Below are 24,391 nucleotides of genomic sequence, written 5' to 3'. Positions count from 1 at the left end.
TAGTACTAGATCAACGTCCCACCATCGTTGCTTTTCCAAGCAATTACAAACCAACGTAGGATTGCCCTCCTGACGCCGCTCTCCATCGCATGATATGCCTACGAAATAGTGTCGTTTCAGAACGAGATCACAAACGTACAAGCAGTAAAAGGGCACATACCAGTGATCATGCAAACCACGACGCTAGTGTGAGAATAAACAAGCAGATATGTGACCCAGCATCAGCATGGTCAATCTGTCCGTGTCCTATAGGGGACCCTACGCTGGCGAATAGGACGCGCAATCGAGCTACCGGACGTGTTAGCATAAGCCGTCGTGGGAACTTTTCACGGTCGGTGCTAGGTGAGCTCCCACCAAACGACGTAAAACCCAGATTATCCAGACTGATGGCTTTCGAGGCCAGATTGTGTGACAGGCACAACACTCGTAGGCACACTACCCTGGCGGCAGTTGACACGGCGGAGGACAATGCAAGCAGTCGGCATAGAGGTCTGGTGATATTCTGCCGGGCCTCCGACGGGCAAGAGCGGGGCTGTCGCTGTAGCTGTCTCAGCGCACAGGTCGATGGTAGAATGGCTTGTGCGTCCCATAAGCCGAGTGAGGTAAATTAGCGGAGTAGCAGGTATTAGTTGGCGGGGGACGTTCAACTCACCGCTCCGGGGCTGCCAGTGGAGCTGGTGGCCGTGCTAATCGCACAAACGCCGGTTCATCCACTTTTGGAAAGTCTGTTCGTTTGTGGTCACGGTTGGTATCTTTGGGCGGATCACGTCCTTCACCTTGTCCCGACACCGGTATGTAAGCACTGAGCCTCCCATCCTACTTGTGCCTGATGACAGCAACAGCGCAGCCTGCTCTCGTTCTCTCTGGCATCAGAATATCGCATTGCACCGCATGCATCGGACAAATCCCACGTTGACCCGTACCAGACGGCAATAGCCTTGAGGCCCCTCGAGGAACGGACCACTGCGGGTGTCAGTGGTGTGCATATTGCAACATTGATTCTGGTCTCGTATACTTGCTGCGCCGGGTGTCGGCGGTCAGAGTCTCCACAAGCGTCGTCGTCATTGTGATAGGTCTGAGGGGCAGTAAGAGTGACGGTTCCATGCCGTCGTTGGCAAAAACTGCTCAATCAGCGCAAGACGATCCATCAACCGTATGGATGTTTCCGTGGCACCTATCCTCAGTCTTACGCATAACGTCGGACTCGCGCGAGGGCCGTTGTTCAAATCGCAGATGAATGGCTCGCATCAAATTACCTTACATCGGCGCCGAATGCACCAATTTGGACGTTCAGGTCTGCCGACGCTCGACGGGGGGCCCAAGAAAGGTCTCGGGGATGACTAGGTTGCGCCTGCGCCAAGCCTGCTCTCACGCTCCCCGTAGGATTCGCGCGACGACCGCCTTTCAGGGCCAAAATGATCGAACACATTCCGGCTCTATGGCAGTAGCAGACATAGCAGAGCTCGGTTGGCCTCTGGCGCCTTGGCTTCGCTGCTTTGCTATAAAGGATGGTCGTAAGAGGCCGTTCTATCCAAGCCCCAGTCCTCCTTTGGTCTTCGAGCAATTCTCTTCACTTGCGATCGTCATGGCCAAGTTCATGTGCTTGCTTTCCTATGTCACCCTCCTTTTCGCCGCCTCGGCCTCCGCAGGCATCGGGCCCGTCACCGACCTGACCATCACCGATGTAACCGTCGCCCCCGATGGCTTCAGCCGTGCTGCCATCGCAGTCAACGGTCTCGTTCCCGGGCCCCTCATCACTGGTAACCAGGTCAGCTCTGAAGCATGCTAGCCATAGCACTACTCTTGACTGACATTGGGTGATTATAGGGCGACCGGTTCCAGCTCAACGTAATCAACCAGCTGACGAACCACACCATGTTAAAATCCACTAGTATTGTATGGATCATCCTCCGCTCGCGCCTAGGAACGTCACAAGTCATGCTAACAACGGTCCTGTAGCACTGGCATGGCTTCTTCCAGAAGGGCACGAACTGGGCAGACGGTCCTGCCTTCATCAATCAGTGCCCCATCTCCAGCGGAAACTCGTTCCTGTACGATTTCCAGGTTCCAGACCAGTCTGGTAAGATACGGTCACCGTCCTGGTATGAATGGGCCGCTGACACGAATTCAGGTACCTATTGGTACCACAGTCATCTTTCCACGCAATATTGCGATGGTTTGAGGGGTCCTTTCGTAGTGTATGATCCTAAGGATCCCCACGCACATCTTTACGATGTTGACGACGGTCAGTCCTCTACGGGTGTTCCCCCCGCCAAAGGCAGATTCGTCTGACACTCACGCCATATAGACTCGACCGTGATTACCCTCACGGATTGGTACCATCTTGCCGCCAAGGTTGGCCCTCGTGTCCCGTGAGTTTGATCACCTTCCTGTATACCGTCGTTCAGACTGTCGTGACTAACTCCACTCGGAATACAGGTTTGGTTCAGACTCCACTCTCATCAACGGTCTGGGGCGGAGCCCAGGAACTCCTACCGCTGACCTCGCGGTCATCAATGTTACGCAGGGCAAGCGGTACGTTATAGCTGAAGATCCATCAACTTTTTAGGGCTGACGGCTTTGCTATAGCTACCGCTTCCGACTTGTGTCGATTTCTTGCGACCCGAACTACGTCTTCAGTATCGACAACCACGACCTGACCGTCATTGAAGCCGATGGTATCGAGACGAAGCCCGTCACCGTCAACGCTATTCAGATATTTGCTGCCCAGCGTTACTCGTTCGTGGTGAGTAATCTGAGCGCGAGCACTCTTTATGAAACCGAAGTGACCTATTGTTTTCTAGCTTACTGCGAATCAAACAGTTGACAACTACTGGATTCGTGCTAACCCGAACTTGGGTAACATCGGCTTCGCAGACGGCATCAACTCTGCCATTCTTCGCTATGACGGAGCTGCTTCGATCGAGCCTACAACGTCCCAGCAGGCTACGCAGAACCTGCTTAACGAGGCCACTCTTGCGCCCTTGACCCCGAGGGTGACGGTACGTGCTCGATTCGTACGAACATGAACACTACATCGGTAATTGACCCAAATACATCGTCCAGCCCGGTACCGCTGTGCAGGGTGGTGTTGACAAGGCCATTAACATGGTCTTCAACTTCAACGGCACCAACTTCTTTATCAACGACGCTTCTTTCGTGCCCCCCACCGTCCCCGTCCTGCTCCAAATTATCAGCGGCGCGCAGGATGCCCAGGACCTCTTGCCGTCTGGTAGTGTATACCAGCTGCCCGTCAATTCGTCCATCGAGATCACCTTCCCCGCCACCACGAACGCTCCTGGTGCTCCTCATCCCTTCCACTTGCACGGTGTAAGTTTCCTTCGCTCTACAGGAGATGACAATGATATGCTCATCGGGGTGTCCCTTCATAGCACTCTTTCGCTGTCGTACGCAGCGCGGGCTCTACCGAGTACAACTACGACAACCCTGTCTGGCGCGACGTCGTTTCCACCGGTACCCCCGCCGCGGGCGACAACGTCACTATCCGCTTCCAGACTGACAACCCGGGCCCGTGGTTCCTCCACTGCCACATCGATTTTCACCTCGAGGCTGGTTTCGCTGTCGTCATGGCCGAAGACATTCCGGATGTCAAGTCTGCAAACCCAGTCCCGCAGGCTTGGTCGGACCTCTGCCCAACTTACGATGCCCTTTCCCCTGATGATCAGTGAGCGGTTTGCGTAGTCGAACCTCAGAGATTCGGAGAAGACATGGACCCTGGCTTACGACGTGGTACCATTCGCTCGTTTCTGTTAAAGTCATTATGGTTTGGGCATTCGGTTTGGTGAATATGGCTGAAATATGCAGTCAAAGACTTGGGTTCTGCGCTTGGTAGTATCTATTCGTAATATCTAATGGGCTTTGTTATCAGCTCCCATCTTGGTAACTCTGTCGTTGTTTTATAATCCCTGTCCTTGACTCAATCTGACGAGACCGGTTGAGAGTGATAATGTGGGCGGACATATCTTTTGAACTAGTATTGCTATCAACAGCACGGGACCGGGAACAATTTGGGAAGTTTCTCAGTCTTAGAAGCACTCGTTCTCAAGAGGTCGTATCCTCTGGCCAATCGGCGATGTTCCTTGCCTCCCCTTCCAACGTGAACGTATGCTTCAGCTGTTCCGTCGTATCCAGCGCAAGGGTATATGTGCCCGGATACACCCATTTTGCCCCGCTCTCGTCCGCGCGCGCAATTGCCCCCAGCGTCACCGTCAGCTCCGCTATAGTGCTCTGCTTTGGCGCGACTCCATGCACGCGGGTGTACGCCACGAGCTGCTTATTCGGGTGGGGCGCGGGGCCGAACGTCCCGCTCGCGAACAGCAGCGCGACGTAGTCGGAGGTCATCTTGCCCGTGTTCGTCACACGCACCGCGAACGTGTCGAGCGGCGCGAGGTCCAAGAACGCGGCGCTCTTGTTGCCGCTGGCCATCAGCGCGTCGATCGAGTAGCTCGCCGCGGGAGTGTTAGCGTGCGCGTTCGACGCCCACGCGAACGAGAACGTCGTGTAGTGCAGCCCGAAGCCGAACTCGAAGACCGGCGTGCCAGTGTACCACTTGTAAGTGCGGCCTGGGTTGGTCGCGCTCGGGCGGAGAGTCATGTCCGTCATGGGTACCTGATTTGCGTACTCGGCCGGGTACTGCGTGATGGGCAGACGCCCTGCGGGCGCGGCTTTGCCCGTGAGGATATCGAAGAGTGCTGTGCCTCCGCTTTGACCGGGGTATCCTCCCCAAATGATCGCGTTGACCTGTGAGAGACATATGAGATATCATGTCCACGTCAAACGTGTCAGGTACATAGGGATATATTGCAAGAACGTAACAGGTCCGCGTCATGTAGGCCTCAGACGCAGAGGGTGCCTCAATTGGGCACATGCGCGTGACCACGCCCGAGGACACGGTGGAGGTGGTGGATATGCTTTGAGGAATGACGTACCGAACGCTTGCTCTTCAACGCCGAATCATCTAACTGACCTCCTCCGAACTGCGCTACGATCAAGGGCTTTCCCACGCTTGCGAGCTCCGCCACCAAGTCTAGCTGGTTCCCAGGCCAAGTGACATTGAGCCTGTCCACTTCCTCGCGCTCGACAGTCTCGTCCAGCCCTCCGGCGAAGATCACCGCATCGGCGCGCTTAGCCGCTGCGACGGCGGCCGCAAAGCCGCTCGTGTCGTTGGTGGTCGTAACGTTGGTACCGAAGACGTATTCGACATCGAATCCGGCTTGTTGCGCACCGAGAAGAGGGCTGATGAGGTAGGGGGCGATGCCGGCGTAGTTGCCCTGCATGAGTGTTGTCGCGTTCGCCCAGGGGCCGATCAATGCGAGCTTGCGGACATGTTTGGAGAGTGGAAGCGTGCCGTCATTCTTGAGCAGGACCATGCCTTCGACGGCTGCGGTGTGGGCGAGTTGCTGAGCCTCTGGCGTGTTGACATCCGACCATCCGAGCTGACGGTACGGCTGCGATTCGGGGGGATCGAAGTAGCCTAGCCTATGAACGGAGCACCGAGATCAGAATGGAGCCTTAGTAGAAAACACACACAGCACGTACCTGACAAGAGAGGCATACTGACGGATGGCCGCTCGTTTGAGATCGGTGGCGTTAACGAGGCCCTGTGAGAGCGCATCGGGGAGGTATGTCGACGAGAACGTCCCACAGTCGATGTCCGTGCCCGCTAGCAAAGCGTCGGCTGCCGCCTGCGCCGGATTGTCGGTGTAGTTGTGAGGGGTGTAGATGTTTTGTACGGCGTCGCAGTCGCTGGTTACCCATCTGGTGTCGTCAAAGCCCCAGTAGTCTCGCAGGATGTCTTGCAACAAGAAAGAGTTGGCGCAGGACGGGATACCGTTTACGGCGTTGTACGAGCACATGACGCTAGCGACCTTCGCATCGCGCACACAAGTCTGAAACGAGGGAAGGTAATATTCGGAGAGATCCTGCTGGGTGACCACCGCGTTGAAGCCATAGCGCACATTGCCTTCCCAATTGTCCATATCGTATGCGGCGAAGTGCTTGCAGTCTGCAACAACCTTGAAGTACGGTGTGGGGTCGAGTCCGCCCTGAAGACCGAGGATGAGGTTGTAAACATAGCCCTGTAGATGGAAGGGGTCTTCTCCTGGAGTCTCCTGACCACGACCCCAGCGAGGATCCTTGAAAGCTGGACGCGGGATAGGCATCAATCGTAGATAGCAAGATTGACGTCATACGTAGGATAAGCTCACGATTAATGTTCGGCGTCCAATAATCGAGTCCAGCGCGGCCGACGTTGTTAAACGCACGACCCTCAGTACTTACGACGGAAGCAACCGCTTGTATAAGAGGATCATCGAAGGCAGCGCCCATGAGGATCGGCTGAGGGAAGGACGTGGCATAGCTGAAGTTTCCTGAAGGAGCGAAGGTGACTCCGGGGCTTTGAGCGACCCCATGCTGACAGAAGAAAAAAACAGGCGTGAGAAGGAATATCAGTGTTGTCTATGTGGACGACTTACGAGACCTTCAGACCACCAATTGTACGCAGGAAGACCCAGCCTTGGGACGCCCGGAGAAGCGTTCACGGTGTTGTTGGTGAGCTCCTCGTCAGTCCATAGATCGATCAGAGCGGTAGCTCGAGTGATGGGGTCCTTGGACGTATCGCAGACGGTGTTGTTGGAGAGTGGGCCATTAACACAATCAGGGAATCCGTAGCCAGAGACGCACGAGGTCCCGACCGCAAGAGCGGTGAGAAAGGCCGAGAGACGACGCAGACCGTGTGCCATTCAGAGAGTCGGGAAGCTCAGGAGCCAGTCAAACGGCCATACTTTGAGCTTGCCTTCTTATTATTAGAGAGCTATCGCGAAGGAGAAACGTCGGGCAGCTCAGTGACAAACTGATGGATCAACCGGAGTGACGGGCCACTGGGGCCACTGGCAGACGAGCATAAGATGGAGCGGTGGATGCGGTCAGCTGAAACGGTCAGAAGGTTACGTTCGAGCAGGCTCAAGAAGGTTATCATCTCGGAGACGGCGCGAACGGAAGAAGTAGCCGCAGTAGATGTTGGATTTATGCAGTAGCCACGAACGCCCGTCCGTATAGAAGAGAGGGAGAGCGTGACAGGTGTCACGTCTCATCAACTCCCGCGATCACCTGGCATCCAGATTCCCAACTTGGTATCTAAGTACTAGTACAGCCGTCGTTACCAGGTCGTACCATCGTCGCAGCTCTCTTTCCTTCTTCCATGCCGCCCCACCCACTATCTGGACCAGAGCCACAGTGGCCGATACCAACGTTCAACCTCCGTATCGAGGACCTTGCACATCCGGGCACAAAGCTGTTCCTTGATAACATTCGTCCTGACGAGGCATTACGCCATGCCGTCACCACCGTCTGCACTTGGCTATACACTGAACAAACGGTACCGCGGAAGTACGTCGGACTCTCGAAATCTCCAAGGGACTCCGTCTTACCTCCGCTTGCTCTGCTTCTGGCGCCCTCATCCTTGTGCTCCTTCCACTCCGCTGTGGTCACGCTATCGTTCCTATGATGCCGTCTGGCGGCTGTCCGCGCCGCCGTCTCTCTGCAATCCACTAGCGTGCAGTTGATCACACTCGTCCTCCGACCCATGCCTGGAGTCGCTCATACCTTCGGCTCTCCGACGACGAAGGAAATACACTTCTCCCTGGATCACATCCGCAATTCGCAGTCACGCGCCAAAGACGAGATCCTCGGTGTCCTCACCCACGAGATGGTTCATTGCTATCAATACAATGGCGAAGGCAAAACCCCCGGCGGTCTCATAGAGGGCATCGCAGGTCCTCCTTCCTTCTTTACTCGTTCGACATTTTGGGTGGCCAGCTGACCATGTACGGGACGCAGATTGGGTCCGTTTGAATGCGGGATACGCGCCTCCGCATTGGAAGAAGGATGCCGACGGTGATTGGGACGGGGGTTATCAGAAGACAGCGTACTTCCTTGACTGGATCGAGGGTCGGTACGGAGACGGTTCCATACGTGAGTTAAACGAAGGCATGAAGGATGTGGAGTACGACGAGCACATCTTCAAGGACGTCACCGGCAGGAAGGTTTCTAAGTTATGGACCCTTTACAAGGAGCATCTCGAGGAGAACAAGTGATCAACTTACTGCTGATGTATATCTGATATATCATATTCCAGAGCTCTCCGCCACAATGCGGTATTCAAGCGGTTTCAAGATGTCATACTGTGTTGCACTTCGGACTTTGCAGGACACAACAGCCTCACTTTTGTACGGCTTTCCTCGCATCCCCCACGCTACATAACACTTTTCCGAGGCACTAGTCTCTGATGCTCACAATAGAACGAACAACTGAGGGGACCTCTCTCTAATAGAATCATCGCAAGGCATGTCGGTAGTCACGAATAAGCACCAGATAGTCCAGGTCGGCCCGGTCGGCCTTGTCCCATTCCTTTCCGAACCGTGGGAATAACATCGACACCCGCATGCAGAGCTAATTTATGGCGATCGCCACGCTGCGTCGTTCTCATTCTCCTAGCCACTCCACCGCCACTCTTCTTTCCCGCAATCTGCTTCATGTCAGCCCCAATATATAATTTGGACGTCTATGAAATACAGAGGAACCTGGTCGACGTCGAAGCTCTTGCTCAGCAAGCATCTCGATACCTCAAGATTGCCGCGGAGGATGCTGAATTCCTTAGCTACCATGCTACCCGCCGGGACGAGATTGTAGCTGAACTCTACAGGCAACCCGGGATCAAGCCCGATACCAGTCCCGATCAATTCATTCCGCAGGGCGGTGATCCTGACGTGCATCTTATCCCTGCCAATGCCGTGATCGAGCAACTCACGCCGCCTAAGTCACTTGAAGAGTGAGTGCAGTGTTTTATGGAGGTGCTCTGTCACTCTGACTTGAATTTACAGGCGTTTCAAACGTTTGCACTTTGCCGCGGCTGCGATGTCGGTTTTCAGCCAATTCAAGATCGCATACGGGCTGCTAGATCATCCCGACCTTGAGAGGCAATATCAGCGACGGAAGACGCAGATGTACGTAATCTAAACTATCGTCTTCGTGGCGTGCTGAATCCATTGCGTCCCTACCATGTAGCATGAGTGAATATTACAAGACGGAATTTGCTCTTCTGTTCCCTGAAAGCATGAAACGTGCTGCCGCCTGGCGCATGCCAGCGACTCCACCGACGCGCCCTGCCACTCCCCCTGCCACTCGCCCTTCTGCGGTGTCCAGGTGTGTCTCTAGAGAGGACGTAGACCAATTTCTCAGCAACCCCAGTACCCTGTTGGGAAAACGATTCGTGCACTCTCCTCAGAGCGGAGGTCAAGATCAAGGTGATTGTAGCACATGGCACGTCGCTTCGTATACCGTTCGCGTAGCCGACGGCGGCGTCGAGCACGAGTATCAGGTCGCGCTCGATGCGTCGGGCGAAGGTGCTCTGCCCATGGATGGAGAGGAGGTTCGAGAACTCCTACAGCACTCCACATTTGCTGCGTAACTCCATTCGTTTCATATGCCGTTGTCTCGATCTCGCCAGCTTTGCCATACTATCCGTCTATGTATAAGCGCGAAGCGCAATGTTCACTGGTCTTGAAGTTCTCATCTGACCGATCCAACCCTATATGTACGTGTAAAGATGCAAGCCTGCCGAGCAGATGCATCATGAGAACGTTCCGTTGACGCGAAGGTATCAAGTTATAAAATCATGTGGCTAATCCGATCTGCACAAACACTCCATGCTGAGGATTGTGGACACGGAGACGCGACATGGCCGCCTGTCAACTGCACTATGTACGCACGACAACGTCGTGGTTGGTTGATTGTTGGTTGATTAGGTTAACTGAGACACTTCCCGCGGGCCTCTTCCCGATCACAAGTCAGACCTCTCTTAGCATAAGTGCGTATTCTTGCTCTTGGAACCTCTTGGAGTCTTTGCTTTTGAGCAGTCGCACAGAGTATGCGCCCCCTCACGGTCAAATTGCCACATATTCGGCTGGCATGAGGATTCCCTCGTCCGAAGAATGTCTGACGGACGCACATAAAATCCGATCTTGTCTTCCTACAATGAGATACTAAGTATCCCTGGCTTTCTTGACAGCAATGTCTGCAGGGTAACGTACAGTGGAGGTACTGGACGCTCATGAGGATGTCCTGGGATTGTATAGCACGGTTCGCACGAGAAGGGTATGTACTGTACGTACACCCGCCCTTCCTCATGTTTTCACATCAATGTGTATGCCATCGAGAGGCCATGAAGTTACATCTCCGATTGCCTCCTGTTCTGCTCGGACTAATGTGGACTTCGAATGTGGATGCAACAGCGCATGGCTAAAGCATCAGCTCTGTGTGTGGACGTCCAGTCAGTGCCCGGGGAACCTATGATCAACAGGACAGTAGCTGGAGCCGCTGACTGGTATCACTGGTCCTTGTGTAAGGTCGCGTCCAGATAACTTGACAATTTTCGTACCACTAGTCTTGCCTTCACTCCTACAGAGAAAGGGAAGGATCAGCCGACTTCAATAGGAGAAGCGACTGTGAAACGCACTCACGGGATATTGTTACGTGCAGCCACCAGTATGCGATCGCGAACACCAAGTAGCCCCAAACGGCGCGACATGCGCTGAGGATTTAAACGGTTCGTATAGTCGTAAAGAAAGGGCATCGCAGGTATAAAATTATGATACATAGCTACACACATGTCGGTCAATAAATCGCACTAGTACTACTATACCACACAGCTAACAGACATATCACAGCAGCAACAGCAGAGACAGACGCGAACGAACGAGAGCGCACCGCAGCAGTCACCCTTCCACAAATCTGACGACAAAAGTCACATCGCTATCCCCACTCCTCCTCAAGCTCGCGTGCTAAGAAGTCGTCGTCGATCATGTTCCCGTCGCTCGTCCCGTCCTCGTCATCGTCCTCGTCCGTGTCATCCTCGTCGTCTTCCCCAATGGCGTTCATCGGCGACGACCGCCGGCTGCCCTTGCTGCTCCCGTTCTCGCTCGTCCTGCGCGACGCGACCCCGCGCAGCTGCTCCGCCGTGAACGCCTCCTTGAGCCGCGACGCGCCCGACCGGTCCGCGGCGAGCTTCTTGCGCTTCGCGAGCGGGGACCGCAAAACGTCCGAGTCCGCGCCGTTCAGCGAGCCGATCTCCGAGGGCGTCAGGCTCCGGACGCGTTTCCGCTTCATCCGGGGCGACGACGTCGTGCTACTGAGAACCCAGCGGTCACGTCAGCACAGATTCGTGCCTAGCAGGAGCCATCCACCACCCAACGCACCTGATAATGCTGTTCGTCTCGTCCGTCCACGACCCCTCGTCGTCGACACTCTTCACGCTGCCCCCCTCCTCGTCGTCGCTCTCGTTCATGGCCTCCTCGACCTCGTCGTTGATCGCCGCCCAGTCCACCTCGTCCAGCGCGATCCGCGGCTTGGCAGCGGGTTCCGGTCCCTCGACCCCGAGCGCGCCGAGCACCCTGCTCCCGCTTCCCTCCCCGGCGCCAGAAGAGTCGACGACGAGCAGCTCGTCCCAGTCATCTGCGTCGGGGTCCGGGTCAGAACTAATCTGGTGAGCATCCGAGGGAGGACTCCCAACCGCCGCTGCCCTGCCCCCCTCCTCTTCCCCCTGCGGCGCCGGGTGGAGCAGGTATGGCGTCTCGTCCTGCCTCTGCCACAGCGCGAGCGAGTCCGTCAGCCAGTTCAGCCACACGATCCGCACGTCCGCGTAGCGCCGCGCCGCGTCCACCTTCTGCGTGTTGTCCTGTCGTCGTCCTGGTGTGAGTACGGACGTCTGGCGAGTGCCGGACTACGGGCATACCTTGTTCGTCACGACGTGCGTGATGTGCTTCCCGAGGTCCGTGTGGCACTGTGCGCCGAACGCCGTCGCCGTCTTCCAGATCTCCGCCGTTTCTGGTCGCTGGTTGAGCGGTATCACCCCCGTGAACAGTATGTGCACCCCCGCCAGCGTGTCCATCCGTATTCGCGGAATGATCGTCTGCGAGCCGTCAGCCGCCTCCTCCAAACCACCCGCTCCCGCGAACGAACAAAACATACCCGAACGTCATGTTCCACAGGCGCTTCGTGCCGCCTCCCCGCCTTCTTCCTCGGAGACTGCGCGCCCTCCTCACGCCTCCGCGCCTCGTACGCGGCGTAGAACCGCTCGTGGACGAGCTCCAGAATCTTCGACAATCGCTCGATCACAGCCCGCGCACCCAGAAGCCGAGCGACGCACCTGCTGCACCCGGTCCAACTCCTTGTCGTCGTTCTTCAGCAGCGCCTTGCGCACCGGCCTCTCCTTCCTCTCCTGCTGCCCCGCTGCTGCCGCCACCGCAGGTGCGTGCCCGTTTTGCCTGTCAGCACCGCCCACGCTCGCGCCAGACGACTCCGCCTCCGCCTCCCCGTTCGCTGTCTCCAGCAGCGCCTCCTGCTTCTTCGCTAGCGGCCGCTCCTCCACCTGCGCCTCCAGCGCGAGCGTGTTCGCCGACAGCATCTCGTCCTTCTGCGCCTCGGACAGCTCGTCGTCGGCCGGCGGCGAGGACGGCCGGTCGGACGCCTCTAGCACGTCGTCCTCCGCGTCCGTGTCTTCGGCGTCGTTATCGTTATCGTCTTCGTCGTCGTCGTCGTTAGGGACGACCAACGTCACGTCACCTTCGTCGTCACCGCTGTCCGCGTCGACGGCTGCTGTGGTGGGTGGGGGCGGAGGGGGCACGGCGGGTGCGAGGGGCTCGAGTTTGGGGAGGAAGGCGGAGTTAATGTCACCGATGCCGACGAAGAAGTCGTCTGTTTGGTTCAGGAATGTATTTGTTAGAGCGTGGCTGAAGCCGGGTTAATCCTGATGATCGGGGCTCACAAGGGATAACCTTGACAAGGTTCGGGGACCACTCCCAGACGTCGGCGCGGTCGTCGATGATCACGACCATCGATTGGTCGCAGGGGAACAGCCGCTGCAGGCTTTTCTGCGTCAGACCTTGCCAGACATCACCGTTAGCGCGACGCCAGTACAGTTGGTGAGGTGCACACTCACTGCCGCTCTCGTCCCGGGACAGGATGCGGTTACCGAAGATCTTGCCGCCGGGATCGATGGCCGCGCAGACTTCCTCTGCGTAAGCACGCGTGCCCATCGTATAAACGTGCATCTCATACTTGGTCGCCATCGTCTGCAAGAAGTCCAGCAGTCCGGGCCTGCAGTGGCGTAACCGAGAACGGAAGGAAGCGTCAGCTTAATGAACGGACGGAAACTAATGATCGCGTTCTCGGGTTGTGTGGTAGCGGCAGAATGAACCGACGGAACGGGACGAGCAGGAATGCGCACCGTGGTTTGATATAGTACATGCAGCCATCCTGCTCGATCGTCTTCTCCTTCCCCTTCCCCTTCGACCCTCGCTGATGCGGCTGCCCAAGCGCCTCCGGACCCAGCCTGAACTTCTTGACGTCCTTCAGTGCCTCCCAATTCGGATTTACCTCGTCTTCGTCCGCGTCTGCGTCGTCCTCCTTCTCGCCCTCCTCCTTCTCTGCCGTCGCCGCCACCTCGGCCTTCTTCGTCTGGCGCGCTTCCCAGGCCTCGCCCTCGGCGATCCACTCGCCGACCGTGGGGTCGACGGTGGCGTGGACGATGGTCTGATCGAGATCGACGATAAGCGAGAGCTTGCGGGAGCGGTAGAGGTGCTGTGCGGTGTCGCGTTCGATGCGCTGTGCCTCCTCGAGGGAGACGGTGGGGCCGTCGCGGTCGTGGGTCATGGGGATCGTCGCCCCGCCCTGGTCGATCTGGCTCCCGAGGTAATCAGACCTGCGGAGGAGCGGAAGCGTGAGCGCATGGAACGAGAGAATGCGGGAAGGTGGCAATACGCACCTTGTGAGGTCCTTCCCACAGATGCCGCAGAGTCCGCCGAAGACGATGCCATGTTTGCACGGTTCGAGGATGTACACGGCCGGGGATGCGTCCGCGCGGGATCGCTGGATGACTTCGCCCTTCTTGAATGCCCAGCGGGTGAGGGTGCCGTCGAGGGGCGAGTCCCATGTGCCGAATCTGGATTCTGTGCGTCCGTCGGGGTTGACGTACGCGAAGGAGTAGTCGAGGAGGCGTGTGCCGCGCTGTACTTGGGTGTTGGGGTGTGCGGCGAGGGAGAGGAGCTTGATGGGGTAGGGTAGGGTGGTAGGAAGTTTGAGTTCTGTCGGAGAGGACATGAGCGTCGGCTAGGGTGGTCAGAATCGGGCGCGAAGGGCCCTATATCCGCGCTGAGGGAAATCCACGACGAAATGCGGCGGTCGAGGTAGGCATGCACACAACAAGGTGACCGGTGCCGCGTCCCGGAGGCGCCTGCCGTGTTGTGCTCTATTTGGGCGCCACCTACTCGACGCCGGACTGGGCTCATGTTCCCAGACGCCTCGTGTACGTTTGCGCATGAATAGTACCCCGAGTTTCCCGGACTGGGCTGGGCTGGGCTGATGGACGACACCTTGCTCTGCAATGATCTGCCCGCTTCCGATCCCCCCTCGCCCGACTCTCACGCATGCCGCTTCTTCAGGCTCCCAGCCTGATTCAATTGTAGATCCCGCTCCTGCTGCTCTCTTCATTCCGACATGTCTAGTCGCAAAACCGTCGTTCTCGTCACAGGTTGTTCAAAGGGCGGCATCGGCTTCGCACTGTATGTTCAACGAACTCAACGCTCGCTCGGACGCTGACCCACTCTCACAGATGCGAGGAGTTCGCCGCAAAGGGATGCGTGGTGTATGCGACCGCACGCCGACCCGAGTCCATGGACGGCTTCAGCCACGACGGTGTCCGTCGCCTTCCGCTGGATGTGACGAAAGATGACGACGTGACGAAAGTCGTGCAGACCATCATCGCCGAAGAAGGTCAGATAGACATACTCGTGAACAACGCTGGGGCGAGCACCAGTTGTGAGTTTGCCACTGTTCGCCACACAGGCTATCTGGTATCGTGTGCTGAGACACGTTCACCCAGCACCCCTCATCGACGTCGACATGGACGACATCGTGCGCATATTCGAGACGAACGTCTTCGCCACAATCCGCACCGCAAGGGCAGTCATCCCACACATGACCTCCCGCAAGCGTGGCACCATCGTGAACGTGGGCTCGGTCGGTGGCAACATGTACGTCCACAGTAGCCGTGTCTTTTCCGCTCCAACCTCACCAGTCGTCTCCCAGACCGAACCCCTGGAACGGAGTCTACTGCGCCACGAAAGCCGCGCTGCACTCCCTCACCGACGTGCTATACATGGAGTGCACCCCGTTCAACATCCACGTCGTCCTCCTCGCCCCTGGCGCCGTCAAGTCCAACATCGCCACCAACCAGGCCGTGCGCGGCATCCGGCTGCCCCCAGACAGCCTGTACCAGGACTACTACGACTCCATCCTTAAGAAGATGACCTGGAGTCAGGAGAGCAACCCCATGCCCACGGAGGTGTTTGCGCAGAAAACGGTGAACGCTCTCCTGCAGCCCAAGCCGCCGAGATACATGAGTGAGGGCACGATGACATCGTGGTACAAAATATTTGAATGGTTGCCTCGTACATGGGTTTTGGACTATTTCTGGAGCACTCTGGGTGAGGGGCCGCGGAAGGCAGCGCAAAACAAGAAGTGATCATCTGTAGTGGGTTCGCATCGTTCGCTTTATGCGCCCATGCAGAACTTGTAGCCTTGGCGAGCGCACCTTACAAAATCCAGCACTACAATTGTCACTCATACGTGTCGCCGATGCTCTATGACTGCGCAACATACCCATCCAAATCCGCTGTCGAGACACAAGTCCCCATTCCTGCCCGTCAGCAAAATCGTCTTCCGCTCTTGATGAGATCTGCCGCACGCTCCGCGAACGCGTAGACTGCCGCCTGCGGATGCGCCGCGGGAATGAATGGCTACCCACAAACGCGAATTCAGTGCTCCGCAAGAAAGTAGAAACCAAAAGCAAACCCTCACGAAAACGCTCGCATCGACGACCCGCAACCCCTCCGTTCCCCTCACCCTCAGGTCCGGATCGACCACGCTTCCTTCCTCCACGTACCCACAGCCACCCATCCTCGCAGTGCCCGTCGGGTGCCATATCGTCGACGCCTGCGCCCGCGCCCACTTGTCCACCGCCGCGTCATCGTTCAGGTCCACGTCGGCGAAGCCCGCCCCCTGCCCGGTGACGAAGCCGTCCCACGTTTGTGCGGACGAGACGAAGCGCGCGGCGGAGCGGATCGCGGCGCGCATCGTGTAGACGTCGAACGGGGTGCTGAGGAACGCGGGGTCGATGACGGGCGGCGCGAAGGGGGAAGCGGAAGAGAGCGTGACGGAGCCGGTGGAGGTGGGGGAGACGAGCACCGCGAGGACGGTCATGAAGTTCCCCGTTGCGGGCGTGGGCGTGCCTGGGATCGACGACGCGAAGGCGGGCTAAAGCATAGGGACGGGTCAGAGCGATTGTTGTTTGCAGCGCGCACCGCACCGTCCCATTACGGAAGAACTCACTCTGAACAGAAACTCATAGTGCGGCGCGGCCGGGCCCGCGCTCGGGTCCTCCTCTGTCTCCCAAATCGGATCGTCCGCCGGCAACCGCAGCCAGCCGATGTGGTTCGTGCCCCCGTTGGTCATCACCCCTTGCCGCTGCTCCTCCCATTCCTGCAGCAGCTCGTCGAAGAGTGTGCTGTTCCGCCCTATGGTGTCGCCCGGGTCGTCTTGCGCGCTCGCGACGCTGAACTGGTTGCCCACGCGGGGGTGGTCCATGAGGTTCTGCCCCACGGCGGGCAGGTCGACGACGGTCTCAATCCCGAGGGAGGCGAGGTGCGCGCGGGGGCCGATCCCGGAGAGCAGGAGCAGCTGGGGCGTGTTGATCGCCCCCGCTGACAGTATCACCTCCTTCGTCGCGTTGAAGGCGAACGTGGGCGCTGAGAGGACGCATCTGAACGCGACGTCCGTGTGAAGGAGAACGAGATGGCGTACATGTGCTCGACTGCGCGACCTCGACGCCGGAGAATACTGGAACCCCGCTCTCGTCGCTGTGCCTGCTTCTGAGGATCTTCGTCGTGATCGTGTTTATTAGAACGTCGAGGTTGGGCCGAGATATCACTGGGCGAATGTAAGACGAGGACGCTGTCGCGCGGATGCCGTTCCCGTATGTGGCCTGTGCCCACCCTACCACCGCAAGGTGCGAAGGTCAGCTGGCCTTTGTAACAGGATGAAGAGAAGGGGCACAAACCGATTCCCAAGGGATAGCCTGAGTTCATGTCCTCGTTATACGGGTATTCCTCACTGAGTTCTTGTGTGGTGGCGACCACGTGGGAGTCGATGGGGAACGGTGCGTTGGCGACGGTGATGTTGAGCGGACCGCGAGTGCCGTGGATCTGCCATTCGACTTGACCGCTCGTATTGTGATGGTCGACCGGCGGAACCAGGTGCTCAAGCTGAGATGATATATAAGCCCAGGAGTCCAGCGCAGATATTCGGTGCCGAGGCTCCAGACCTTTCTGTAGTAGGGTTCGATGGCATCCCAAGACCACCCTTGGTCTCCGCCAACAGCGGCATATCTGTCAAAGTCATCTCTAGAGCTTCGTGTGTAAGCCATAACATCTGTTAGGAACACATGAGTGATTGCCAGTCAAGAAAGGTATCACGTAGCCTACTTATGCTAGAGCTGCCACCGAGAACGCGCCCTCGTGAGTATATGACCGCCCGGCCATCTAAACCTGTCTGAGGGGTCGTCGTGTAGTTCCAATCATAAGTCGTGTTAGGCTGCAGCTCATATGCCAGGTAAGGAACTTCAATCGGTAAGACTCCTTCGTCGCTGCGTCCTGAGCGTCAGTCCTAAGAGTACCACCCCTGAAGACACAGTACCCGCCTCGGACCGGCTTCGATAAGCAAGACGTTTGTCTGAGGGTCTTCCGAGAGGCGGCTTGCGACGACGCTTCCCCCAGGTCCTGCGCCCACCACAATATAATGATACTGTTTGTCTGCAAGTATGTCGGCAGGGTCCGTGAACAGTGCTGCGCTTGCCAGCCCCAGGTTAGCCGCCACGGCCGAGAGGACTACTAGAAAGCTCCTGTGCATGCCGAGAGCAGCTGTGAAAGCAAGCTGGGTTGTCCAAGGAGGTGACGATTCTCGTGAGGTCGAGTGTCTTAAGTGGTCGACAACCGCACGGTGTTTTTCGGACACGCATGGCACAATTGTCAAACAACACTAGGTCTAGAATATGCTGACGGTGTGCGTTGACAGGAGCGGGGCCGGATCGGAGAGAGAAGAGGACCGTGTATGGGATCTCCATGATGGTCGAGGATTTGCTGTAAGAACGGATGCTGTTGAGCTCGTTGGATAGGTTCGGGAAGACTGGAGACAACCTTCCTAGGTGATGACGGTCAACGGAAGATGATGAAGAGTGTACATCAGAATGGCCACAAGACCACGGGAGGGGCGCCTCTCCCAAAACCGCAGGCCGATGTTCACGGTAAACGCGGGAGAAGTTGCGATGAGACCTCAATGATATCTGAGTACAATAGTAGGTTGTCAGCACCCCAGGAGACTGGTGAGCGTCACGGCCACTCGGCACATCGGAACCGAGCGACATGAGAATTTGAGCAGTAACGATGCACCTCCTACAGTGAGGCCTTGACAATCCGCCGCGTTCGGCGGGTCGATAGACATGCTGGACGTATCGATACAGCACGGCAAGTTGCGACCGAGTATTAACGCCTATGTGCGGAAACATGGACAAACAGTGGAGCCACCAGGGCGTCCAATTCGAGTAGCCAAGTACTGTCCGAATTTTGGCAGCTGGCAGAATTTCATGATGCATCCAAGACGATACTCAATATAACGGAGGGCCCAGTTATGCTGACCACCCACCCCTAAAGACTACAGAGTCCCATGCGGCGGCGTGCACGCTTCAGCCAGAGCAATCTCACACGCATTCGAGTTCCCGGGCCTCCACATTGTCGTCATGCTCGTCGCTTCCGGAGTCGTCCGGTCAAACACCGCTCCGGACAGCTACAAATTCTGCGCGTTTTGAAAAAAAGCAGGAGCAACATGATGCCGATTTCGGTTTGTCTTGTACAGTCTCTATGTGACACGACGGCTGAAATAAAGGAACAAGCTTACAGTATCCTCAGAAAGTCTAGTCAGCATAGCACCGTCAACACTATGCTCCTCCTTGCCATATGGTCAGTGCATGGCACGAAAATACAACTCACTTGGCGCAACGAGCCTCGGTGTACGGGCGTATGGGGGACCACGTTTCGCGAACGAACTAAGCGATCTCACTGCGAGTACTTCTCTTGTTCATACTCGTATCGGTCTCAGCTCAATTACGAATGTCTGACTACAACATTGCGTGTCATCCAGCCCCTTTAGGTGATCCAGAAGCTGTCTTCGCGCTTCACGGTCAGGGAAGCGCCTCGGGCGGTGACATACATCGAAGTCGTTCCGCGGGATCGGCGGGATCCGAGCATGAATAAGGGCGTGTTCCTCCTGCATATTGAAGCCCCCTCAGTACTCCTTTATCGCCGAAACCGGGAGAAGCGTAGGATGGTAAATTGACTAAGGACCTTTGTCGGAGATACGCCCGTCAGAATCAGTGTATCCCACTATATCAGGGTGACATGAAGAATAGTCAGGAAGAGGAAGCGCAGACGGGATCATGTTGTGGTCATAGTCGACCAAGGGATCCAGAGTGCCAATCTTTCCCAGCGTCACTGAAAGGACTGGACGGTATAAAAGCTAACCATGCCATTCCTCAATCATCCGGACTCGCCCACTTCGCCGGAATGTCCAGTACACAGAAGATCGTTCTAGTCACCGGATGCTCTCAGGGAGGAATTGGTGCAGCTCTGTGAGGAGTCTGCAGTCCTTCGCCCGCTTGACGCTAACCCTGTTTCCCTTGCCCTGTCTCGCAGATGCGAAGAGTACGCCTCGAGGGGCTGCAAGGTCTACGCCACGGCGAGGAGACTGGAAGCCATGCACGGATTCACACACGGCAGTATCGAGCTTTTGCAACTAGACGTTACGGACCAAATCTCTATCGATGCCGTCGTCAACTATATCATCGAGAAGGACGGTCGCATAGATTTTCTCGTCAATAACGCCGGAATGACTTGTTCAGGTTAGCAAACAATCTCAAGTTGTGACACTGTCTTGATGCTGAAGCGACATGTGCCATATAGGTCCAGTCGTAGAAGTCGAACTCGATCGTCTCCAGAAGACGTTTGACACGAACGTATTCGGGATAGTCCGCGTGTGCAGAGCCGTAATCCCGTATATGGCTGCCAGGAAGAGCGGTACAATCGTGAATATGGGTTCCATACTTGCACATGTGTACGTGATCATACCACTTCCCGTAATTCTTTATGAACCGTTGGTGACAACAGGACATTTCCATTTGCGGGGATATACTCTGCCTCAAAGGCGGCGGTCCACTCCGTCACCGAAGCTCTCTACATGGAATGCCTCCCTTTCAATATCTCGGTCGTCCTCGTCGACTCAGGCGGCGCAGCGTCAAAAATCATCAACAACATGGCTCAGAACGTCGGCGTACCCAGCTTGAGGATCTATGGAGACTATGTAGACGTCATCCGCGAAGACTTCAACCCCGACCGCCCTGAGGTCAAGGCGGCGACACCCTTGGACGAGTATGCTCGTGGCGTTGTCAAACCTACTCTGGAAGCGAAACCACCGAGGTCGTTTGGAGTTGGCTCTGGTTCCACACTTGTCCCATTCATAGCTTCAGTGGTTCCTAGAGGGGTATTGCTGCGCTACTTGTGGCAGTCATTGGTGGAGAAGAAGAGGGTGGTTCTAGCTAAAGCGAAATGATCGCGAATACTTTCCTCAACGACTCTGTTATTATGTCGCCAATATTCGGGAACATATGTACTGCTTGACTTTCCGGTTTGGGGTCGATGTTTCAGTTTCGTATAGACCACGATAACTTCCATTTTCGTCGAGTAGTGCGTCGGAGGCCCTGTTCAATAACCCGTTCAGCGCCTATTGAACTCAACACCGTTTGCCGTCGTCCATTTACCCTTCATTCGTCTGTCTGCCCTGTCCTATAACTTCAACTGTCCTCCATTGCCATGTCGCGCTACCCTTACGGCTTGTCTGCGGACATAACACCGACAAACTCGCCTTCTAAGCTCACGAAGGCACAGAAGTCGAGAGCACGACGCGAGCCCTCCGGCGTGTTCTCGCTCTTCTCCCCTCCCCAGATCCAGCAGTTCCGGGAGGCGTTCTCGCTCATAGACCACGACGGCGACGGGATTGTCGGAGAGCAGGACCTGAAGCACATATTCAGCTCGCTGGGTGCGTTACATCGCAGTCTCGGCGTAAGAGTGCCGAGCCACTGAATTGAATACGTCCTGCGCTCCCTCCCTCCCGCTGTACCACATCCCGTGACCGGCCAGGCATATCGCCCTCCCGCTCGACACTCGAACAACTGCTCGCTGACCGCCCGGGCGACCGACGCGGCAGTCTGGGCGGGTCGCACTCCCGGGGCCCCTCGGACGATGGCGGGTCCGACCGCGGTATCACGTTCCCGATGTTTCTGACGATGATGGGCGAGCACCTCTATGACTTTGACGCAGACTCTGAGCTCGTTGCTGCGTTCGAGTGCTTCGACGAAGGGGACACGGGCTTCGTGAAGTGCGACGAGATCCGGAAGTGGCTCGGGGATGTCGGTGAGCGGATGGACGAGCATGAGGTGAGCATTTGCCCAGTCAGTGGTGGGAAGAGGACGACAGCTTGCTTCCCTGGAGGAAACGCATGCCGAGGGTAGCTGATGGATGCCTCTAGATCGACAAGCTGTTGAAGGGTCCTTTCACGAGGAACGGCCAATTCAATTACCGGGAGTGGGTCAAGGTACTCAGAGTCAACACGGACAACGAAGAGTCAGAATCGCAGTAGCTGTCCATGTCAATCCGGACGCTCTGTATAATAGGATGCTGTATTTGTCACGACACCGCACGATGTATACCCTGAAAGCTTCGTTCATCGCTTGCTTCACAAGCACCCAACAAAAACGCAGCCACGCATGTCGATCAGGTTTCGCCGTAACATACAACAAGACGTAGTGTATAGTGTTACACCCGAAGAGAAGGTATTGTACACGGTAAGATTTACTTCTCTAGTTACGGTCTTTCCCCTGGTTGCGTCTTTCAGTGAATCTGCTTACGCCCACTCTCCCTCCAATGGGTCAGACGGTATCTTCTCGTCGTCCATTGCGAGCTCCTTCAAGACCTGGCCAATGCTACTCTTGCCTTCGTTCTTCTCCGCTTCTTCCAGAGCTGTGACGAGCATCAGTACACATGTTCCGCCCCGCTTCTGACTAAACTTACCATGTCCTCTGCCTTCGCCCAGGCTCTTCTCTAGCCCATCCTCGCCGCTTCGCGCCGCAATGAACAACAGCTCGGTTCCCTCGTAGTCGAGCAGCTCCCGTCTCTCGCAGGACGCAAACCTCAACCCATAGGACTCACGGCCTCTCTGTCCGCCTTTCCCGAACACGCCTCGGAGGATCTCTTCGGGGTAGTCTGCTCGGCGGTTCTTTGGCAAGCCTACCTGCGCAGGCCCTGTCGGGGGTGCAAGCGGATTCTTGACTTTAAGCACGAAGGAAGAGGCTTGGTGGATTCCGAGCGCCTCCTGCACTTCACCCAGCTGATCTCCTGACGGGTGCGAGAGGTGATATCCGAGATGCGTCTCGCGCTGCGAGGGTGTCCTCGCTTCATTGTTGACGATTGCGTATGCACCCCGCGCAGCCAGCCGTGCGGCGCCTTGGTGACGCGTGCCTGCCCGCCCTTGTCAATATCCGACTCAGGACCGAGCTGGTAACAGTAATGTTACTCACCTCTAGTCTTGGTCTCATACGTTGACTCCCCAAGCCCCTCTTCGAGCTTCTTGAGGTCTTCGCCGATAGTGCTGATGCTCCCCCAGAACACCTGGTTGCCTCGTCCTCCACCCTTAGCCTCGGGGTCAGGCAGAGACTTCTTGCCGACGACGATCAAGCGGAACTTCTTCTTCGACTGGCCTTTGGGCTCCTGGGCAGGGACGGCATCTGCGCCCTCTTGAATCAAGTTCAATTCCTGCTCGTCGTCATCTGCCTTCGAAGTCGTCTCTGGGCCGTCAGCGGCGAACTGAGGGGGACGCGGTACAAGAAGCATGTAGAAGCGCTGGACGTCGTCGATGGAGTGTGCTTCTTCCAACTCGACCTTCGGGCGATAGAAGAAATAGATGTGGCCGCGCTCGATGGTGCCTACAAACTAAATCTATTTAGGCGCAACATGACAAGGAGGCGTATACTCGCCAGTCTGGTACATGCTCTCTGCGGGATGACGCTGCTCCGCCGCGTTCTCCTCGTCAGCCTCCGTCTTGGCCTTCTTGGTGGACGGCTCTTCGGGCTCCTCTTCCTTGGCCTCGTCTGCGGCCTTGCGCTTCTCGCCGACTTCTATAGCATGCTGCTGGTTCCTAGAGTGTGGGGCAGTCTTCTTCTGCGACGCGGGTTTCTTCGCCTTGGATGCAGGCTTCGCTCTGGACGCAGGCTTCGCTTTGGATGCAGGCTTCTCTGGCGCGAGTTGATTGTCCTCGGACGCGTTCCGAGTTTTGAGGGTGTTTTGCGCTGCGGCACGATCTTGCGCACGAGTGGTCGGCATGGCTATAATGTGGCAGTATTGGACGAGGAACGCATCCTTGAGGTGCGGTTGCATGGCAGCCCGCCGCTATAAATTCTGTGGAGATCTCTGTGACGACTGACGTCACCTGCGCACCGCGCGTCTCAGGTCAGTTAGCCGCCAAGGTCAGCGCTCCAGCAGTCGCGACTGCATGCTTCTAGGTAGTCGCGGTATGTCGAGGTCTTATGCACCAGAACACGAGGGAACGCCTGAGACCTCAGAAGGGGTGCGCACGGAAGGACTGGTGCAATGTAAGATTTGGACGTGACGCGATACAAGTACAACGAACGAGCTTCAAGACTTCGCGCAACTAACATGGACTTCATGCTCTCCTACTCTCCTGCTGCTACTACTACTCCCACACATGCACCGTGCACCGTGACGAAGTGCAGAGACAAACACCAGCCACAGCATGCTACGTCAAGAAGAGTCTCGCCATTTGAACAGCGTATCGACGAAACGTCGATTCAGCGTATCCTTCGACTGTCCACTGGCACCGTGACGCTCCCCGATGGTACCCACGGATTGCGAACGTGATGGAGGGATATTGCTGAAGCGGGAATGTGAGCCTGTGCTTCTACAACGACAGAAGGTACATCGTACTGGAGTCCACTGGCGTCGCCGACAGTGTTTTTGTCTGCGTTTGCGACGCCTCCCTTGGAAGCACCCTGGGTATGCGCATGCTCGTCCAGGACCCTCTCGAACTCGACGGCAGGATCGTAGTAGAACTGCGCGAACGCCATGGCTACTGAATATCG

General features: G+C 56.7%; 10 protein-coding genes across 10 annotated transcripts; 5 read left to right on the top strand and 5 right to left on the bottom strand.

Annotated features, from left to right (window-relative positions):
* Positions 1 to 1,585: 1,585 nt before the first annotated feature.
* Dslcc2 (laccase) lies at positions 1,586 to 3,689 on the top strand (the record flags this gene model as incomplete). Its single annotated transcript, XM_007360563.1, has 10 exons — positions 1,586 to 1,768; positions 1,828 to 1,896; positions 1,960 to 2,080; positions 2,132 to 2,245; positions 2,309 to 2,372; positions 2,440 to 2,535; positions 2,590 to 2,746; positions 2,805 to 3,002; positions 3,067 to 3,330; positions 3,393 to 3,689. The coding sequence occupies 10 exons, from the start codon at positions 1,586 to 1,588 to the stop codon at positions 3,687 to 3,689; spliced, it is 1,563 nt and encodes a 520-aa protein (XP_007360625.1).
* A 283-nt stretch (positions 3,690 to 3,972) lies between these two features.
* On the bottom strand, positions 3,973 to 6,949 carry DICSQDRAFT_158716 (beta-xylosidase). The gene is made up of 5 exons (XM_007360562.1): positions 6,495 to 6,949; positions 6,228 to 6,432; positions 5,560 to 6,163; positions 4,950 to 5,499; positions 3,973 to 4,761 (listed from the first exon to the last, which is right to left on the bottom strand). Exons 1-5 carry the CDS (start codon positions 6,759 to 6,761, stop codon positions 4,063 to 4,065), a joined length of 2,325 nt encoding a protein of 774 aa, XP_007360624.1. The 5' UTR covers positions 6,762 to 6,949; the 3' UTR covers positions 3,973 to 4,062.
* Positions 6,950 to 7,219: 270 nt separating this feature from the next.
* DICSQDRAFT_96419 (plant basic secretory protein) lies at positions 7,220 to 8,224 on the top strand (the record flags this gene model as incomplete). Its single annotated transcript, XM_007360561.1, has 3 exons — positions 7,220 to 7,407; positions 7,573 to 7,793; positions 7,858 to 8,224. 3 exons carry the CDS (start codon positions 7,220 to 7,222, stop codon positions 8,112 to 8,114), a joined length of 666 nt encoding a protein of 221 aa, XP_007360623.1. The 3' UTR covers positions 8,115 to 8,224.
* A 328-nt stretch (positions 8,225 to 8,552) lies between these two features.
* DICSQDRAFT_151532 (uncharacterized protein) lies at positions 8,553 to 9,487 on the top strand (the record flags this gene model as incomplete). Its single annotated transcript, XM_007360560.1, has 3 exons — positions 8,553 to 8,848; positions 8,901 to 9,023; positions 9,085 to 9,487. The coding sequence occupies 3 exons, from the start codon at positions 8,553 to 8,555 to the stop codon at positions 9,485 to 9,487; spliced, it is 822 nt and encodes a 273-aa protein (XP_007360622.1).
* Positions 9,488 to 10,830: 1,343 nt separating this feature from the next.
* Positions 10,831 to 14,175, bottom strand: DICSQDRAFT_142769 (uncharacterized protein; the record flags this gene model as incomplete). Its single annotated transcript, XM_007360559.1, has 8 exons — positions 10,831 to 11,206; positions 11,265 to 11,752; positions 11,810 to 11,986; positions 12,046 to 12,171; positions 12,224 to 12,771; positions 12,842 to 12,958; positions 13,016 to 13,173; positions 13,304 to 14,175. The coding sequence occupies 8 exons, from the start codon at positions 14,173 to 14,175 to the stop codon at positions 10,831 to 10,833; spliced, it is 2,862 nt and encodes a 953-aa protein (XP_007360621.1).
* A 314-nt stretch (positions 14,176 to 14,489) lies between these two features.
* On the bottom strand, positions 14,490 to 18,074 carry DICSQDRAFT_96414 (aryl-alcohol-oxidase from pleurotus Eryingii). The gene is made up of 11 exons (XM_007360558.1): positions 17,831 to 18,074; positions 17,616 to 17,776; positions 17,456 to 17,562; positions 17,192 to 17,396; positions 16,936 to 17,127; positions 16,465 to 16,880; positions 15,934 to 16,389; positions 15,163 to 15,872; positions 14,957 to 15,107; positions 14,687 to 14,892; positions 14,490 to 14,636 (listed from the first exon to the last, which is right to left on the bottom strand). Exons 1-8 carry the CDS (start codon positions 18,037 to 18,039, stop codon positions 15,780 to 15,782), a joined length of 1,839 nt encoding a protein of 612 aa, XP_007360620.1. The 5' UTR covers positions 18,040 to 18,074; the 3' UTR covers positions 14,490 to 14,636; positions 14,687 to 14,892; positions 14,957 to 15,107; positions 15,163 to 15,779.
* A 1,653-nt stretch (positions 18,075 to 19,727) lies between these two features.
* DICSQDRAFT_96413 (oxidoreductase) lies at positions 19,728 to 20,926 on the top strand. Its single transcript, XM_007360557.1, has 4 exons — positions 19,728 to 19,813; positions 19,878 to 20,083; positions 20,145 to 20,295; positions 20,349 to 20,926. Exons 1-4 carry the CDS (start codon positions 19,749 to 19,751, stop codon positions 20,788 to 20,790), a joined length of 864 nt encoding a protein of 287 aa, XP_007360619.1. The 5' UTR covers positions 19,728 to 19,748; the 3' UTR covers positions 20,791 to 20,926.
* A 94-nt stretch (positions 20,927 to 21,020) lies between these two features.
* Positions 21,021 to 21,979, top strand: DICSQDRAFT_131468 (EF-hand protein). Its single transcript, XM_007360556.1, has 3 exons — positions 21,021 to 21,276; positions 21,378 to 21,673; positions 21,766 to 21,979. The coding sequence occupies exons 1-3, from the start codon at positions 21,051 to 21,053 to the stop codon at positions 21,874 to 21,876; spliced, it is 633 nt and encodes a 210-aa protein (XP_007360618.1). The 5' UTR covers positions 21,021 to 21,050; the 3' UTR covers positions 21,877 to 21,979.
* A 161-nt stretch (positions 21,980 to 22,140) lies between these two features.
* On the bottom strand, positions 22,141 to 23,615 carry DICSQDRAFT_142791 (uncharacterized protein; the record flags this gene model as incomplete). Its single annotated transcript, XM_007360555.1, has 4 exons — positions 22,141 to 22,256; positions 22,308 to 22,754; positions 22,814 to 23,218; positions 23,270 to 23,615. 4 exons carry the CDS (start codon positions 23,613 to 23,615, stop codon positions 22,141 to 22,143), a joined length of 1,314 nt encoding a protein of 437 aa, XP_007360617.1.
* Positions 23,616 to 24,053: 438 nt separating this feature from the next.
* On the bottom strand, positions 24,054 to 24,376 carry DICSQDRAFT_165036 (uncharacterized protein; the record flags this gene model as incomplete). The annotated part of the gene is made up of 2 exons (XM_007360554.1): positions 24,054 to 24,183; positions 24,237 to 24,376. 2 exons carry the CDS (start codon positions 24,374 to 24,376, stop codon positions 24,054 to 24,056), a joined length of 270 nt encoding a protein of 89 aa, XP_007360616.1.
* Positions 24,377 to 24,391: the final 15 nt, after the last annotated feature.

Source organism: Dichomitus squalens (genome assembly GCF_000275845.1).
Source record: "Dichomitus squalens LYAD-421 SS1 unplaced genomic scaffold DICSQscaffold_1, whole genome shotgun sequence".
Classification (NCBI taxonomy): Eukaryota; Fungi; Basidiomycota; class Agaricomycetes; order Polyporales; family Polyporaceae; genus Dichomitus; species Dichomitus squalens.
The sequence above is the reverse complement of the archived record's forward strand: the minus strand, read 5'-3'. Positions and strand labels throughout refer to the sequence as shown.

Bases quoted from the DNA above. Each gene is read 5' to 3' on its own strand.
- DICSQDRAFT_158716 (XM_007360562.1), bottom strand. From the start codon at position 6,761: ATGGCACACGGTCTGCGTCGTCTCTCGGCCTTTCTCACCGCTCTTGCG. The intron at 5,500-5,559 runs GTACGTGCTGTG...CTCCGTTCATAG, and splicing joins CAGTATGCCTCTCTTGTCAG to GCTAGGCTACTTCGATCCCC. The intron at 4,762-4,949 runs GTACGTCATTCC...TGTCTCTCACAG, and splicing joins CGTTGAAGAGCAAGCGTTCG to GTCAACGCGATCATTTGGGG.
- DICSQDRAFT_96414 (XM_007360558.1), bottom strand. From the start codon at position 18,039: ATGCACAGGAGCTTTCTAGTAGTCCTCTCGGCCGTGGCGGCTAACCTG. The intron at 17,777-17,830 runs GCGGGTACTGTG...CTCAGGACGCAG, and splicing joins CTTATCGAAGCCGGTCCGAG to CGACGAAGGAGTCTTACCGA. The intron at 17,397-17,455 runs GTCTGGAGCCTC...ATATCATCTCAG, and splicing joins TCGAACCCTACTACAGAAAG to CTTGAGCACCTGGTTCCGCC.
- DICSQDRAFT_96413 (XM_007360557.1), top strand. From the start codon at position 19,749: ATGTCCAGTACACAGAAGATCGTTCTAGTCACCGGATGCTCTCAGGGA. The intron at 19,814-19,877 runs GTGAGGAGTCTG...CCTGTCTCGCAG, and splicing joins GGAGGAATTGGTGCAGCTCT to ATGCGAAGAGTACGCCTCGA. The intron at 20,084-20,144 runs GTTAGCAAACAA...TGTGCCATATAG, and splicing joins CGCCGGAATGACTTGTTCAG to GTCCAGTCGTAGAAGTCGAA.
- DICSQDRAFT_131468 (XM_007360556.1), top strand. From the start codon at position 21,051: ATGTCGCGCTACCCTTACGGCTTGTCTGCGGACATAACACCGACAAAC. The intron at 21,277-21,377 runs GTGCGTTACATC...GTGACCGGCCAG, and splicing joins GCACATATTCAGCTCGCTGG to GCATATCGCCCTCCCGCTCG. The intron at 21,674-21,765 runs GTGAGCATTTGC...GGATGCCTCTAG, and splicing joins AGCGGATGGACGAGCATGAG to ATCGACAAGCTGTTGAAGGG.